The sequence below is a fragment of the Gorilla gorilla genome, chromosome 19 (genome assembly GCF_029281585.2).
Source record: "Gorilla gorilla gorilla isolate KB3781 chromosome 19, NHGRI_mGorGor1-v2.1_pri, whole genome shotgun sequence".
Lineage (NCBI taxonomy): Eukaryota > Metazoa > Chordata > Mammalia > Primates > Hominidae > Gorilla > Gorilla gorilla.
In genome coordinates, this window is record NC_073243.2 from 68,187,555 (window position 1) to 68,206,179 (window position 18,625).

An 18,625-nucleotide genomic window follows, 5' to 3' on the forward strand; every position below is an offset into this window, starting at 1 on the left:
ATTATTTTTAGTTTAAACTGAGTGCAGGAACTACCTTTTCAAGAAATCAAAATTGCTTCTTTCTAGATATAACTACAACTACTTTGAGAGAAGGAAAAGGGCAGGAATAAAGATGGTGTTTACTTTCTTCTAATAGAATATACATGATATAATTCAGCCCTGAGTTTACTAGTGACCTAAGATCAATTAACAAATTGCATTTATCACTTAAAACTTTTTAAAAAGTCTTTTCTGCTTTAACACACAAACACACACACACACACACACACAGATCTTAATCTCAGGCACAGCAAAATAGAAACTGATTATAAAACCAAAAGATACTGTGTGTTTTAAACTCACTAAACACGAGCATTACAGTAACAAAATTTGTACTACTTCTTTTTCTGGTTTAGAGATTGTCTTTCATGTGTTAATAATTTTTTGAGAAACTTAGTACCAAACTAATTATATAGAGAGACAAATAATCTGAGTATTCATCACACATTCACCTATATTTAGAGCTTTAGGCACGATAGCAAAGTCACAAAGAAAATCTAGACTTCTATAAAAAGACATGATCTTTACTGGTGCTTAAATGAACAAAGAGGTAGCTAAAAAAAGCCACCATTTCTCTCAAATGTCATCAATTACATAAGACCTCAAAACACACACTGATTTGAAAAAAAATCCATCCCTATTATAAGCAGTGAAGACAGATTAATGTCATCTATTTCATAGTAGCAGGTCTTCCTTGATATTTGTAACAGGCAGAAATATTTGATTTTACTCTTTTGTCACCAGAGATAATTGCCACATCACTTGCCAACATGATGAACTCATTTTATTAGTCAAATGTTGAATTCCACTCAAGTGCACTTAATATAGTACTACACATTATAAGCTGATCAAAATCAAAGAGATCTCCAATTAGAAATGGGATCTTCAAAAATACTATTACTAATTTTCAAGTTGTATGTTTCATTGGTATTCTAATGAAACATATAAAGCAAATTATTTGTTTCCAGCATCTCTGAAAGATTATTTAGTCCTTTAATGTATTAAAATAGTAGTGAGAAAATGTGCCCTTGAAATATAGACTCTGAAGTACAATTTAAAAAATTAAAACTGATTTGATATGGTTAATTCAAACTGTGGTTGAATTGCAAGGGGGACAGCTCAGAAGTTCATAAAAGTTTCAAATTAGTCACATTTGTTGAAAAAAAAACATAAAATGCAGGTGCCTGCAATGTTTACATTGTGTCAGATATTTCAGAGCCATGTATAATGTTAAGTCCTGAAATCCTGAACACTTACTTTCTTAAAACATTTCTGGTTACTGAGGAGGCATAAAAAATCCAACAGGACTACATCTAAAATGAGGCTGTTCTTTCTCCTTTTATAAAATACTTTTGATTCCTAACACAAAAAATATGCACAGAAAGACATTTAGAATTTTCAATCCTTTTTTAAAATTGAGGGATTACTGCTTTTGAAAAATCTCTCTATACAGTTTTTGCTTTGCTTTCTTCAGTCTTCATTTTCTTCCAAGAGCTTTGCTACAAATGTACATCACCATGTATACTGATACTTTATTTGCCTGTTCCCACAACTGCAGAGGTGGCGTTATTAGCTAACAGCTTGATCCTTAACATTTACTTCTGATAGGATTCTCTAACTTTCGCCTGGAGCGCGTCACATGTTTTCTTGGCATCACCTAGAAGCATGGCCGTATTAGGTTTGTAGAAGATTGGATTGTCCACTGCAGCATAGCCAACACCCAAAGACCTCTTCATAACAATCACCTGAGAACCAGAGATTAAATGAGAGAGTGTATTTAACAGACCAACCTAGGACATGTTAGGCAAACAAACATTGCTCTTCACTACCCTTGAACAAGGCATGTACCACTACTAATTCTTTAGTGCAGGACTTTAAAAATACACAAGAAATATTTTTAACATATGTTTACATTGTATTAACTTTAATACTTAAGTGTGCCCTTATTCTTATATCCATTAGAGAAAAAGTCATGTTAATAATTTATCTCTGAGTGATAAGATTACAATTATTTTCTTCTTAGTGCTTTTACTCTATAAAGACCATGTATACCATTTTCTAGTCAGTAAAATAAGCATCTTTCTATGAATGTGCTAAAGAAAACAAGTTTACTGCATAAGTTTCCACTACAAATTCTAAAACAGATGAGGTTGAGTGGGAAAACAATATTATTCTTTTCTACGACTTTAAAGTATATCAGAAAGTTCTAGAACAAAAGCCCAAAGAGCAATCCAGCTTCTCAATAATAACAGAGCTATAACTAACAGAATGTTCCTATAAATCAAAATGGAAGAGGTAAGTCAATCTATAATATTGATATGTTATAGACATTTACAATGACATGTGTTATGGATGTTGCTGTCCTGCTGAATATCAAGTCATTTCTTAATGAAATGAAAAGCCTTTCTATGGTCTACTAGGACATGTAATCTATTAAAAAACAGAAGCAGTGCAAATGTATTCTTCTTCTTATAGCATTAGTATAGTAATGCACTCTACAAATTCTCAAATATTGACTACTGATACAATTTTTCATGCACATATAAACAAATATATTTTATGTCTACTCACTCATCACAAATACTGTTTTAAACTCCCATATTTACAATAAAAAGAAATGAAATTAAATGGAAATGTACATTATGTTATGATTTTTTAAATGCAGAGGTGACTCAGTAGTGGTAAAATGTGCCTACTGCTGAGGCAAAGGAAAATTTACAAGCCTTTGAGTTATCTAAAATCTAGCAATTAGCTTTTTCAGGAGGAATATGCATGAGCGAAGCTTGCTTCATTATGCCACATTATTGTTTGGATTTCCAAATCACCTTTCTGCTAGACACTCTATAACAACTTATAAATTCCCTTTCAAAAAGTTAAGTGAAAAAAATATGCTCATCTAGGCATATGAAGGCGATTGATACTTCCCAGAGGGAAGCCATCTGCTTCACAGGACTCGATCTGGAATTTAGCCAGACTCATTACAAAAGCTCACAGCTCTTTTTTCAGCTGTGGTTACAGATTGTGTTAATCCACCCACATAATCTCATCTGGTTCTACTTGTGATTAGGGCATTCACTCAGGTTCTCTGGTGGCCGGAGAACAGACAGAAGCTGGATATAGGAAACTGGGCCCTAAACATGCTCTTACTTCTGGCCCCCTAGAAGACATCATCATTTATTATCAAATGATCAAAGAAAGTTCTGTGTGTATATTTGAAGTGACCTTTGATTATCAGAATGAAATACAAGTCTGAAACTTTACCTGCTTTGATTTCCAGACCTCAAGGACTGGCATGCCTGCAATAATAGAGTTGGGATCTTCTTGAGCTGCTGAATTAACAGTGTCATTAGCTCCAATTACAAGGACCAAATCAGTATCTATATAATAAAACAAAAAAGAAAGAATATAAAACTCAAATGGTCACTTTTACATATTTTCAGACAAATTATAGTGATCTTTACTTTATAATAACAATAACAAAAATATAGGATTCGCACTTGTGCCAGGCACTTTACAAAGAACTTTATCAGAGAGGTTAAGCAACTCGCCCAATGTCACACAGCTAAAAAGCAGTAGGTCTTGCATTTGAACTTGACTATCTTGACTACAGCCTGCATTATTATGCTTCTCCCTTCTCAATAAATCTACCTAATCTGACTTTATAACTTTTATGATCTCAAAATGATCTTGCAATAGGGTCACATGATTTTATGAAATTTGCATTCCACTTTCTACCTTTAAAATGACCACTTAAACCTCAAACTATAAGAATCCAAGAAGAAAACCTAGGAAACACCATTCTGGACATCAGCCTTGTGAAAAATTTATGACTAAGTCCTCAGAAGCAAATGCAACAATGCAATAATTGACAAGTGAGACCTAATTAAACTAAAGAGCTTCTGCCTAGCAAAAGAAACTAACAAGAGAGTAAACAGACAAGCTACAGAATGAGAGAAAATATTCACAAATTATGCATGCATTGGACAGAGGTCTAATATCCGGAATCTATAAGGAACGTAAACAACTCAACAAGCAAATAAAATAAAATAAAATAAATTTTTAAAAAATTTAAAAAAATATTTAAAAACTGGGCAAAAGACATGAACAGACATATCTCAAAAGAACACATAGAAGTGGTCAACAAACATGAAGAAATGTTTGACATCACTAAACATAAGAGAAATGCAAAGCAAAACCACAATGAAATTACTATCTCACACCAGTCAGAACGGCTATTAGTAAAAAGTCAAAACAATAACAGACGCTGGCAAGGCTGTGGAGAAAATGGAACATTTACACGCTGTTTGTAGAAATGTAAATTAGTTCAGCCAGTGTGGAAAGCAATTTGGAGATTTTTCAAAGAACTTAGAACTCCTACTTGACCCAGCAATCCCACTACTGCATACATATCCAAAAGAAAATAAATCTTTCTACCAAAAGACACATTCACTAGCATGTTCATCACAGCACTATTCACAATAGCAAAGACATGGAATCAACCTAGGTGTCCATCAATGGGGCACTGGATAAAAAAAAACATGGTACATATGTGCCATGGAATACTACACAGCCATAAAAAGGATGGAAATCATGTCCTTTCCAGCAACATGGAAACAGCTGGAGGCCATTATCCTAAGCAAATTAACACAGGAAAAGAAAATCAAATACTGCACATTCTCACTTATATGTGGGAGCTAAACACTGGGTACTCAGGGACATAAATACGGCAACAATAGAACCTGGAGACTACCAGAATGGGGAGTGAGGGATATGGGCAAGGGTTGAAAAACTGTGGGGTACTATGCTCACTACCTCCAACCCTCAGCATCCCACAGTATAACCAGGTAACAAACCTGCACATGTACCGCTGAATCTACAATAAAAGTTAAAAAAATACATAAAAATAAAATAAGATAACCCCTTGAGAGTCTCAAAATCTGCATTAAAGCCATGTCCATAATTCCTGGAACTGGGTGGTGTCACATATAATTTAACAACAGTGGAATCTGAAAAGGGACATAAAATTAAAATGGCCTAAGTTTTCTCTTCAAGAACTGCAATATAAACTACCTTAGACTGTTGCCAAAAAAATGCCATGTGAATCTAGACATACACACAATTTCAATACTTTTTCTAATAAACAGCATTTTTTAAGTTTACAGTGGATATTTGCCAGAGGGAAGTGGTTTAATTTTAACAAGCATAGGCTTGGGCCAAATGTCATTACCGTTCAATATCTACCCTATGACAGCTATAACGTACAGCACCTTATCTAGGGAAATTCTAGTACTTTTTAAAAAGAAAAGAAAGAGAAAATTACTTCACCAGTCATACGTTAGTACAATTGAAAACCAGTAAAATCTCAGAGACTGGCAAGAATCAGACACTAAATTATCAACAGAAGTACTCATAAATGAAGAGCCTGAGGTTGGGTAACAAGCTACTGAGAATCAGGATCTGGATTCAAAAGCCAGGTCTGCCCAGATCCCCAGTCTTCAACATTTCTATACTACACACCAAGGTTTTCACCATCCTTCAGTTCTTCACGGAGGAGAAAAATTTACCTGTGCTGTTTACGAATCTTTTGTACCTTATTCAATACTATATTTCACTTATTTAATTTCAACTTATTATCTACCATGTACAAGTTCTTTTTCATCTGACTAGTCAGTCTTCACTGAATCTACAATTCATATCCCACACCTGCACTGCTTTATTCATAGTAAGAATATTTAAACCTCACCATTGCCCCCATCACTTACCTGGAAAATCATGGTTGATCTCATCCATTTCCAACACAATGTCATATGGCACACCAGCCTCAGCCAGCAGCACATTAAGCTGACCAGGCATTCGGCCTGCAACTGGGTGAATTCCAAACCTAGACATGAAACAAATGAAGAGCTGGCCTTACTTGACAGGACATAATGTACAGAGACCCCAATATCACCTCCAAATCTGCACACTTTGTTCTTGGCACCTCTGCTTTTTTCTGGTACTATCTGATCTCTACAGAATGAAACAGAAGTAGTCCAGATATATAGTCAATTTACAAATATTGAAGCTGAAGATTCAGTATCTTAGTGTGCAGAAACTATAACTTCCCTCAGAAAAATAAAAGCTTAACTTTGGAACCAGACTCTTCCATATATGTTTTCAGTGCAGTGAACTTCCAATAATGTTAATAAATAATATCACCTTACATTTAAAAAGCACTGTGTTCTCTCATATTTTCTGGTAAATATTGAATCTTTAAAAACCTATTCACCTAGCCTGGAATTAAATGTTTCCCATGAAAAATCAACATTATTCTATCAAAAGCTGACTTCACATTCAACTTTAACCACTTTGTTCAAAGGTAGGGAGATGGCTGGGCATGGTGGCTAATGCCTGTAATCCCTGCATTTTGGAAGGCCAAGATGGGCAGATCACTTGAGGTCAGGAGTTCAAGACCAGCCTAGGCAACATAGCGAAACCCTATCTCTACTAAAAATATAAAAATTAGCCGGACATGATGGTGGGCACCTGTAATCCCAGCTACTCAGGAGGCTGAGGCAGGAGACTCACTTGTACCCAGGAGGAGGAGATTGCAGTGAGCTAAGATTGTGCCACTGCACTCCAGCCTGGGTGACAGAAGAAGACTTTGTCTCAAAAAAAAAAAAAGGTAGGGAGATAAAATGTTGTCATACACATGATGTTAAAGCCTACAGCCACTCAGAGAATGATATAAAATACTACTCCACATCACAGAAGACATGTGATGGGAACACACAGGAGCACCTAAAACACAGAGTGGGTAATACACAAGCAGAGCTCTACACTTAAGGTAAAGGACCCCAAAGCATCAAGCAACTTCTTTTGACCACAGATATAATGAGGTCTTTAAAGTTTTTTAATCCAACCTCTTGCCCAGTATTTATCTGTCTCCACAGTACTAAGAACAGTGTGTGGCACATAGAAAGGGCTCCATAAGAAGTGAATGAATGAATGAATGAATCCAAAAAGAAATGCAGTTTATACTATCTCTTGGAAGAGATCCATCCAACCTCAGCCTAAATACCTTCAATGACCCTTCTAAGGTCTAATCCATTACCAGACTACATATATATATGTAGTCTATATATATATATATATATATATATATATATATATATAGACTACATATATGTGTGTGTGTGCATCTGTGTGCAAGTATGTGTATATATGTGTATGTATGCATATATATTCATATAGTAATATATTCATTCATATACAGTAAGTCCTCACTTATCATCCATAAGTTCTTAGAAAGTGCAACTTTTTAGAAAGTGCAACTTTAAGTGAAACAAGATATAATGAAACCAATTTTACTCTAGGCTAATTGATATAAACAAGAGTTAAGTTCCTATGGCATATTTCTGGCCACAGAAATATCACCAAACTTCTAAATAAAGACCAAAATACTTCTAATATTAAACATTGAAATAAATGTGAGCTATACATATAGTTAGGAAAGATTAATAAAATCAAATAAGATAATTATTTACCCAAGGCAGGAACCAGATCTGGACAGGACACCATCTCATTGCAGGGCACGCTCCCAGACACCCACACTCACTCAGACTGGGACCACGTAGACACATCAATTCACCTAACATGAACATCTTTGAGATATGAGAGGAAAGCAGAGAATCCAGAGAAAACCCACACAGGCATGGTAAGAATGTGCAGACCCCACAGAGACAATGGCCCCAGCTGGGAATTGATTTTTTTTCTCATCAAAGTGGTAACAAAATGATACTGAACAAAATGACGTTATTAGAGGATTTGCAATATATATATATTTTCATGTATTAATATATTCAGTCTTAATATAAGATTATATATTATATAATATATTCATCCATATTAAGCCAAACATAAATAAGTTATATGTGTGTGTATGTATGTATATGTGTGTGTGTGTGTGTATATATATCCGAAGAGAAACTCCACCTCATTTTTTTCCAAGGTCTATAGTTGTGCCATCTGGAACCATAATGAATCTACAACCTCTTTCATTTGCAGATTCCTGTCAGCTATCCTAGTGATATGGTTTGGCTGTGTCCCCGCTCAAATCTCATCTTGATTCCCACATGTTGTGGAAGGGACCTGGTGGAAGATAACTGAATCATGGGGGCAGCTCTTTTCCCATGCTGGTCTCGTGATAGTGAATAAGTTTCACAAGACCTGATGATTTTATAAGGAGGAGTTTCCCTGCACAAGCTCTCCTTTTTTTGCCTGCCACCATCCACATAAGATGTGACTTGCTCCTCCTTGCCTTCCACCATCACCATCCACATAAGATGTGACTTGCTCCTCCTTGCCTTCTGCCATGAGTGTGAGACCTTCCCAGCCTTGTGGAACTGTAAGTCCATTAAACCTCCTTCTTTTATAAATTGCCCAGTCTCAGGTATGTCTTTATCAGCAGCATGAAAATGGACTAATATAGTAAATTGGTACTGGGTGTAAGGTGCTGCTGAAAAGATACTCAAAAATGTGGAAACAACTTTGGAATTGGGTGACAGGCAGAGGTTGGAACAGTTTAGAGGGCTCAGAAGAAGACAGGAAAACGTGGGAAAGTTTGGAACTCCCTAGAGACTTGTTGAACAGCTTTGATCAAAATGCTGATAACATTATGGACAATGAAATCCAGGCTGAGGTGGTCTCAGATGGAGATGAGGAACTTGTTGGGAACTGGGGCAAAGGTGACTCTTGTTACGTCTTAGCAAAGAGAATGATGGCATTTTACCCCACCCTAGAGGTGTGCAGAACTTTGAACTTGAGTGAGATGATTTAGAATATCTCACAGAAGAAATTTCTGAGCAGCAAGCCATTCAAGAGCTGACGTGGGTGCTGTTAAAGGCATTCAGTTTTAGAAAGAAAACAGAGCATAAAAGTTTGGAAATTTTGCAGCCTGACAATGTGATAGAAAAGAAAATCCCATTTTCTGAGGAGAAATTCAAGCCAGCTACAGAAACTTACATAAGTAATAAGGAGCCTAATGTTAATCCCCAAGACCATGGAGAAAATCTCTCCAGGGCATGTCAGAGACCTTTGCAACAGGCCCTCCCATTATAGGCCCAGAAGTTTAGGAGGAAAAAATGGTTTCATGGGCCAGGCCCAGAGTCCCTCTGCTGTGTGCAGTGTAGGGACCTGGTGCCCTGTGTCTCAGCCACTCCAGCCATGACTAAAAGGGGCCAAGGTATAGCTTGGGCTGTTACTTCAGAAGGCGGAAGCCCCAAGCCTTGGTAGCTTCCATGTGATGTGGAGCCTGCATGTGCAAAGAAGTCAAGAACTGAGGTTTGGGAACCTCTGCCTAGATTTCAGAAGATGCATAGAAACACCTGGATGCCCAGGCAGAAGTCTGCCACGGGGGTGGGGCCCTCACAGAGAACCTCTGCTACTGCAGTGCAGAAGGGAAATGTGGGGTCGGATCACCCACATAAAATCCCTACTCGGGCGCCACCTAGTGGAGCTGTGAGAAGAGGGCCACCATCCTCCAGACCCCAGAATGGTAGATCCACTGACAGCTTGCACTGTGCAGCTGCAAAAATCTGCAGAAACTCAATGCCACTCCATGAAAGCAGCCAGGAGGGAGGCTGTACCCTGTAAAGCCACAGGGGCAGAGCTGCCCAAGACCATGGGAACCCACCTCTTGTATCAGCATGACCTGGATGTGAGGCATGGAGTCAAAAGAGATCATTTTTGAGCTTTAAAATTTGACTGTCCTGCTGGATTTCAAACTTGCATGGGGCCTTTAGTCCCTTTGTTTTGGCCAATTTCTCCCATTTGAAATGGGTGTATTTACCCAATTGTATCTAGGAAGTAACTAACTTGCTTTTGATTTTACAGGCTCATAGGCAGAAGGGACTTGCCTTGTCTCATATGAGACTTTGGACTGTGGACTTTTGAGTTAATGCTGAAACGAGTTAATAATTTGGGGGATGGTTGGGGAGGCATGATTGGTTTTGAAATGTGAGGATATGAGATTTGGGAGGGGCCAGAGGTGGGATGATACAGTTTGGCTGTGTCTCTACCAAAATGTCATCTTGAATTCCCGTGTGTTGTGGGAGAGACCCAGTGGGAGGTAACTGAATCATGGGGGCAGGTCTTTTCTGTGCTGTTCTCATAAGTCTCATGAGACCTGGTGGTTTTATAAGAAGGAGTTTCCCTGCACAAGCTCTCTTTTTTGGCTTGCTCCCATCCATGTAAGATGTGACTTGATCCTTCTCGCCTTCTGCCATTGATTGTGAGGCCTTCCCACCCATGTGGAGCTGCAAGTCCTTTAAACCTCCTTCTTTTGTGAATTGCCCAATCTCACGTAAGTCTTTATCAGCAGCATGAAAATGGACTAATACACCTTGGATGCCTCCTAAGCAAAACATCCTCAGTCCTTTCAACCATTTAATGAATGACAGACATCCTGACCTACTGCTGTCCTAGTCATCTGTATCCTATACTGTCAATGCCCAGCTTAAGCCTCAGTCCCTCAAAGTGAATACAGTGTGCTAGACATGATCTAGATGCATAAGGCACAGTAAGAAAACCATATCCTCACATCTTTCATTGATAAAGCCTAAGTCTGTATCAGCATTTATGGCCACCACAACACACTGCTGCCTCACACAAAAATTATGGTCATTTAAGATGCCTTGTTATTTTTCACAAGAACTGCTGCCAAGCCAGGCCTCCCCATTCTTCATATAGGCGCATCAGGGAAGAGGTTAAAGAGCATAGGACTTGACCCCTTCCTAAAAAGAAGACCTGAAAAGAGCTATAGATGGTGACTTATTTTGCCCAGACAAGTGAGAAATTGTTTTCTACATCTTTAAAGCTAATAATGAAGACTCTAAGCTACCACTAGGGGTCTTGTAATTGGAGGAAAAATACATCAAATGACAGATTTTTTTTTTATCAAATACCTCTATACACACAAACTAGAAAACCTAAAAGAATTGAACACATTCCTGGACACATACACTGTCCCAAGACTAAACCAGGAAGAAATTGATTCCCTGAACAGGTCAATAAAGAAACTGAATCAGTAATAAATAGTCTACCAACCAAAATAAAGCCCAGGACCTGATGAATTGACAGCTCAAATCTACCAGATGTACAAAGAAGAGCTGGTACCATTCCTACAGAAATGATTCAAAAAAACCAAGGAGGAGAGACTCCTCCCTAACTCATTCTGTAAGGCCAGCATCATTCTGATACCAAAATCTGTCAGACACACACACACACACACACACACACACACACACACACACACAAACTTTAGGCCAATATCCTTGATGAACATTGATGCAAAAATTCTCAACAAAATACTTGCAAACCAAATCCAGCAGCACATCAAAAAGCTAATACACCACAATCAAGTAGGCTTCATCCCAGGGATGCAAGGTTGGTTCAACATATGCAAATCAATAAATGTGATTCATCACATAAACAGAACTAAAGACAGAAACCACATGATTATCTCAATAGATGCAGAAAATGCTTTCAATAAAATTCAATATCCCTTCATGTTAAAAACTCTCACTAAACTAGGTATTAAAGGAACATACCTCAAAATAGTAAGAGCCATCTATGACAAACCCATGGCCAACATTATACTGAATGTGCAGAAGCAGGAAGCATTCTCCTTGAAAACCAGCATAAGACAAGGATGCCCTCTTCTCACCACTCCTAGTCAACACAATACTGAGAGTCTTTGCCAGAGCAATCAGGCAAGAGAAAGAAATAAAGAGCATCCAAATAGGAAAAGAGGAAGTCAAACCATCCCTGTCTGGAGATGACATGATTTTATATCTAGCAATCCCCACAGTCTTGGCTCCAAAGCTCCTTCAGCTGATAAACAACTTCAGCAAAGTTTTAGGATACAAAATCAATGTGTAAAAATCACTAGCATTCCTATACACAAACAATAGCCAACTCTAGCCAAATCAGGAACATTACAAAATTCCACATTACGAAATTCCATGGGTTTTATAAGCTTTATGTCAGGAATGGGAGACAAAGACTAAATAGGTATTTTTTATTAGCACTGATAGCAAGTAGAAACAAACTGCAGAGAATGAACTATTAATACTCTAAGATTATTTTAAAAGGAATCCAGCATCCCTTCCTTCAGTGGGTTGTTGACAGTTTTATTTAAGTGAGAATAAAATTAAAGCCATTCATTAGTTTTAGGTGGTCATCCAACCTCACCATCTTAATGCAGGTTTTAGGTTCTTCAACCATGAATTATTCTATCACTTTTGACAATATTACAGATAGTTCAACACTTAAGTTAATTTTTTTTAATTCTCTAGAAACAAGATTGTTTATTTTTTTAACCAAACATTGCTATCCTAATGTCACCATCTGTGCCAAACCAGAGTTTCAGTCACTCTTGACAACAAATGAATGAGGCAAAATACTGACAATTTATGTGCATATTTTTCATGTAGCTATATTCAGTACTACTACAGCTGTTTCCAAACTGCTCCAGAGAAAGCATTTCCAAAATGTTACATGGATTCTTCTGCTGAGATCTCTACTTTAAAAATGTAATATTTTACAGTGGCAATAAGAAAATATTTGGAAAAAAATTTCTCCAGCAATCAAAGTGCATGCTCATTAAATAAGAGGTATTTTTCTAAACCTCAGCTCTAAACATAGATATCTTTTCATATGCAGGCTTAAGCATGAAAATTAAAAATAGATTTAGAAAGAAAATGCATTATGGGAGGAGGAGCCAAGATGGCCGAATAGGAACAGCTCCGGTCTACAGCTCCCAGCGTGAGCGACGCAGAAGACGGGTGATTTCTGCATTTCCATCTGAGGTACCGGGTTCATCTCACTAGGGAGTGCCAGACAGTGGGCGCAGGCCAGTGGGTGCGCGCACCGTGCGCGAGCCGAAGCAGGGTGAGGCATTGACTCACCTGGGAAGCGCAAGGGGTCAGGGAGTTCCCTTTCCGAGTCAAAGAAAGGGGTGACGAACGCACCTGGAAAATCGGGTCACTCCCACCCGAATATTGCGCTTTTCAGACCGGCTTAAAAAACGGCACACCACGAGACTATATCCCACACCTGGCTCGGAGGGTCCTACGCCCACGGAATCTCGCTGATTGCTAGCGCAGCAGTCTGAGATCAAACTGCAAGGCAGCAGCGAGGCTGAGGGAGGGGCGCCCGCCATTGCCCAGGCTTGCTTAGGTTAACAAAGCAGCCGGGAAGCTCGAACTGGGTGGAGCCCACCACAGCTCAAGGAGGCTTGCCTGCCTCTGTAGGCTCCACCTCTGGGGGCAGGGCACAGACAAACAAAAAGACAGCAGTAACCTCTGCAGACTTAAATGTCCCTGTCTGACAGCTTTGAAGAGAGCAGTGGTTCTCCCAGCACGCAGCTGGAGATCTGAAAATGGGCAGACTGCCTCCTCAAGTGGGTCCCTGACCCCTGACCCCCGAGCAGCCTAACTGGGAGGCACCCCCCAGCAGGGGCACACTGACACCTCACACGGCAGGGTACTCCAACAGACCTGCAGCTGAGGGTCCTGTCTGTTAGAAGGAAAACTAACAAACAGAAAGGACATCCACACCAAAAACCCATCTGTACATCACCATCATCAAAGACCAAAAGTAGATAAAACCACAAAGATGGGGAAAAAACAGAACAGAAAAACTGGAAACTCTAAAAGGCAGAGCACCTCTCCTCCTCCAAAGGAACGCAGTTCCTCACCAGCAACGGAACAAAGCTGGATGGAGAATGATTTTGACGAGCTGAGAGAAGAAGGCTTCAGACGATCAAATTACTCTGAGATACGGGAGGACATTCAAACCAAAGGCAAAGAAGTTGAAAACTTTGAAAAAAATTTAGAAGAATGTATAACTAGAATAACCAATACAGAGAAGTGCTTAAAGGAGCTGATGGAGCTGAAAACCAAGGCTCGAGAACTACGTGAAGAATGCAGAAGCCTCAGGAGCCGATGCGATCAACTGGAAGAAAGGGTATCAGCAATGGAAGATGAAATGAATGAAATGAAGCGAGAAGGGAAGTCTAGAGAAAAAAGAATAAAAAGAAATGAGCAAAGCCTCCAAGAAATATGGGACTATGTGAAAAGACAAAATCTACGTCTGATTGGTGAACCTGAAAGTGATGGGGAGAATGGAACCAAGTTGGAAAACACTCTGCAGGATATTATCCGGGAGAACTTCCCCAATCTAGCAAGGCAGGCCAACATTCAGATTCAGGAAATACAGAGAACGCCACAAAGATACTCCTCGAGAAGAGCAACTCCAAGACACATAATTGTCAGATTCACCAAAGTTGAAATGAAGGAAAAAATGTTAAGGACAGCCAGAGAGAAAGGTCGGGTTACCCTCAAAGGGAAGCCCATCAGACTAACAGCGGATTTCTCGGCAGAAACCCTACAAGCCAGAAGAGAGTGGGGGCCAATATTCAACATTCTTAAACAAAAGAATTTTCAACTCAGAATTTCATATCCAGCCAAACTAAGCTTCATAAGTGAAGGAGGAATAAAATACTTAACAGACAAGCAAATGCTGAGAGATTTTGTCACCACCAGGCCTGCCCTAAAAGAGCTCCTGAAGGAAGCGCTAAACATAGAAAGGAACAACCGGTACCAGCCGCTGCAAAATCATGCCAAAATGTAAAGACCATCGAGACTAGGAAGAAACTGCATCAACTAATGAGCAAAATCACCAGCTAACATCATAATGACAGGATCAAATTCACACATAACAATATTAACTTTAAATGTAAATGGACTAAATTCTCCAATTAAAAGACACAGACTGGCAAGTTGGATAAAGAGTCAAGACCCATCAGTGTGCTGTATTCAGGAAACCCATCTCACGTGCAGAGACACACATAGGCTCAAAATAAAAGGATGGAGGAAGATCTACCAAGCAAATGGAAAACAAAAAAAGGCAGGGGTTGCAATCCTAGTCTCTGATAAAACAGACTTTAAACCAACAAAGATCAAAAGAGACAAAGAAGGCCATTACATAATGGTAAAGGGATCAATTCAACAAGAGGAGCTAACTATCCTAAATATATATGCACCCAATACAGGAGCACCCAGATTCATAAAGCAAGTCCTGAGTGACCTACAAAGAGACTTAGACTCCCACACATTAATAATGGGAGACTTTAACACCCCACTGTCAACATTAGACAGATCAACGAGACAGAAAGTCAACAAGGATACCCAGGAATTGAACTCAGCTCTGCACCAAGCGGACCTAATAGACATCTACAGAACTCTCCACCCCAAATCAACAGAATATACATTTTTTTCAGCACCACACCACACCTACTCCAAAATTGACCACATAGTTGGAAGTAAAGCTCTCCTCAGCAAATGTAAAAGAACAGAAATTATAACAAACTATCTCTCAGACCACAGTGCAATCAAACTAGAACTCAGGATTAAAAATCTCACTCAAAGCCGCTCAACTACATGGAAACTGAACAACCTGCTCCTGAATGACTACTGGGTACATAACGAAATGAAGGCAGAAATAAAGATGTTCTTTGAAACCAACGAGAACAAAGACACAACATACCAGAATCTCTGAGATGCATTCAAAGCAGTGTGTAGAGGGAAATTTATAGCACTAAATGCCCACAAGAGAAAGCAGGAAAGATCCAAAATTGACACCCTAACATCACAATTAAAAGAACTAGAAAAGCAAGAGAAAACACATTCAAAAGCTAGCAGAAGGCAAGAAATAACTAAAATCAGAGCAGAACTGAAGGAAATAGAGACACAAAAAACCCTTCAAAAAATCAGTGAATCCAGGAGCTGGTTTTTTGAAAGGATCAACAAAATTGATAGACCGCTAGCAAGACTAATAAAGAAAAAAAGAGAGAAGAATCAAATAGACACAATAAAAAATGATAAAGGGGATATCACCACCGATCCCACAGAAATACAAACTACCATCAGAGAATACTACAAACACCTCTACTCAAATAAACTAGAAAATCTAGAAGAAATGGATACATTCCTCGACACATACACTCTCCCAAGACTAAACCAGGAAGAAGTTGAATCTCTGAATAGACCAATAACAGGAGCTGAAATTGGGGCAATAATCAATAGTTTACCAACCAAAAAGAGTCCAGGACCAGATGGATTCACAGCCGAATTCTACCAGAGGTACAAGGAGGAACTGGTACCCTTCCTTCTGAAACTATTCCAATCAATAGAAAAAGAGGGAATCCTCCCTAACTCATTTTATGAGGCCAGCATCATTCTGATACCAAAGCCGGGCAGAGACACAACCAAAAAAGAGAATTTTAGACCAATATCCTTGATGAACATTGATGCAAAAATCCTCAATAAAATACTGGCAAAACGAATCCAGCAGCACATCAAAAAGCTTATCCACCATGATCAAGTGGGCTTCATCCCTGGGATGCAAGGCTGGTTCAATATACACAAATCAATAAATGTAATCCAACATATAAACAGAGCCAAAGACAAAAACCACATGATTATCTCAATAGATGCAGAAAAAGCCTTTGACAAAATTCAACAACCCTTCATGCTAAAAACTCTCAATAAATTAGGTATTGATGGGACGTATTTCAAAATAATAAGAGCTATCTATGACAAACCCACAGCCAATATCATACTGAATGGGCAAAAACTGGAAGCATTCCCTTTGAAAACTGGCACAAGACAGGGATGCCCTCTCTCACCGCTCCTATTCAACATAGTGTTGGAAGTTCTGGCCAGGGCAATCAGGCAGGAGAAGGAAATAAAGGGTATTCAATTAGGAAAAGAGGAAGTCAAATTGTCCCCGTTTGCAGACGACATGATTGTTTATCTAGAAAACCCCATTGTCTCAGCCCAAAATCTCCTTAAGCTGATAAGCAACTTCAGCAAAGTCTCAGGATACAAAATCAATGTACAAAAATCACAAGCATTCTTATACACCAACAACAGACAAACAGAGAGCCAAATCATGAGTGAACTCCCATTCACAATTGCTTCAAAGAGAATAAAATACCTAGGAATCCAACTTACAAGGGATGTGAAGGACCTCTTCAAGGAGAACTACAAACCACTGCTCAAGGAAATAAAAGAGGATACAAACAAATGGAAGAACATTCCATGCTCATGGGTAGGAAGAATCAATATCGTGAAAATGGACATACTGCCCAAGGTAATTTACAGATTCAATGCCATCCCCATCAAGCTACCAATGACTCTCTTCACAGAATTGGAAAAAACTACTTTAAAGTTCATATGGAACCAAAAAAGAGCCCGCATCGCCAAGTCAATCCTAAGCCAAAAGAACAAAGCTGGAGGCATCACACTACCTGACTTCAAACTATACTACAAGGCTACAGTAACCAAAACAGCATGGTACTGGTACCAAAACAGAGATATAGATCAATGGAACAGAACAGAGCCCTCAGAAATAACGCCGCATACCTACAACTATCTGATCTTTGACAAACCTGAGAAAAACAAGCAATGGGGAAAAGATTCCCTATTTAATAAATGGTGCTGGGAAAACTGGCTAGCCATATGTAGAAAGCTGAAACTGGATCCCTTCCTTACACCTTATACAGAAATCAATTCAAGATGGATTAAAGATTTAAACGTTAGACCTAAAACCATAAATACCCTAGAAGAAAACCTAGGCATTACCATTCAGGACATAGGCGTGGGCAAGGACTTCATGTCCAAAACACCAAAAGCAATGGCAACAAAAGACAAAATTGACAAATGCGATCTAATTAAACTAAAGAGCTTCTGCACAGCAAAAGAAACTACCATCAGAGTGAACAGGCAACCTACAACATGGGAGAAAATTTTCACAACCTACTCATCTGACAAAGGGCTAATATCCAGAATCTACAATGAACTCAAACAAATTTACAAGAAAAAAACAAACAACCCCATCAAAAAGTGGGCGAAGGACATGAACAGACACTTCTCAAAAGAAGACATTTATGCAGCCAAAAAACACATGAAAAAATGCTCATCATCACTGGCCATCAGAGAAATGCAAATCAAAACCACTATGAGATACCATCTCACACCAGTTAGAATGGCAATCATTAAAAAGTCAGGAAACAACAGGTGCTGGAGAGGATGTGGAGAAATAGGAACACTTTTACACTGTTGGTGGGACTGTAAACTAGTTCAACCATTGTGGAAGTCAGTGTGGCGATTCCTCAGGGATCTAGAACTAGAAATACCATTTGACCCAGCCATCCCATTACTGGGTATATACCCAAAGGACTATAAATCATGCTGCTATAAAGACACATGCACACGTATGTTTATTGCGGCATTATTCACAATAGCAAAGACTTGGAACCAACCCAAATGTCCAACAATGATAGACTGGATTAAGAAAATGTGGCACATATACACCATGGAATACTATGCAGCCATAAAAAATGATGAGTTCATGTCCTTTGTAGGGATATGGATGAAATTGGAAACCATCATTCTCAGTAAACTATCGCAAGAACAAAAAACCAAACACCGCATATTCTCACTCATAGGTGGGAATTGAACAATGAGATCACATGGACACA

The 18,625-nt window shown here is 38.8% G+C and overlaps 1 protein-coding gene across 5 annotated transcripts in view; it reads right to left on the reverse strand.

Annotated features, from left to right (window-relative positions):
- Positions 1 to 542: 542 nt before the first annotated feature.
- The window catches only part of NNT (nicotinamide nucleotide transhydrogenase), a 111,052-nt gene continuing 92,969 nt past the window's right edge, over positions 543 to 18,625 (reverse strand). For all 5 annotated transcript variants that reach the window (XM_019013521.4, XM_055367498.2, XM_019013520.4 and 2 more), the window contains 3 exons: positions 5,802 to 5,920; positions 3,301 to 3,416; positions 543 to 1,784 (listed from right to left, as the gene is read on the reverse strand). In XM_019013521.4, the coding sequence (XP_018869066.1) occupies positions 1,635 to 1,784; positions 3,301 to 3,416; positions 5,802 to 5,920 (385 nt within the window). In that variant the 3' untranslated portion in view covers positions 543 to 1,634. The remainder of the gene's footprint in view (positions 1,785 to 3,300; positions 3,417 to 5,801; positions 5,921 to 18,625) is intronic.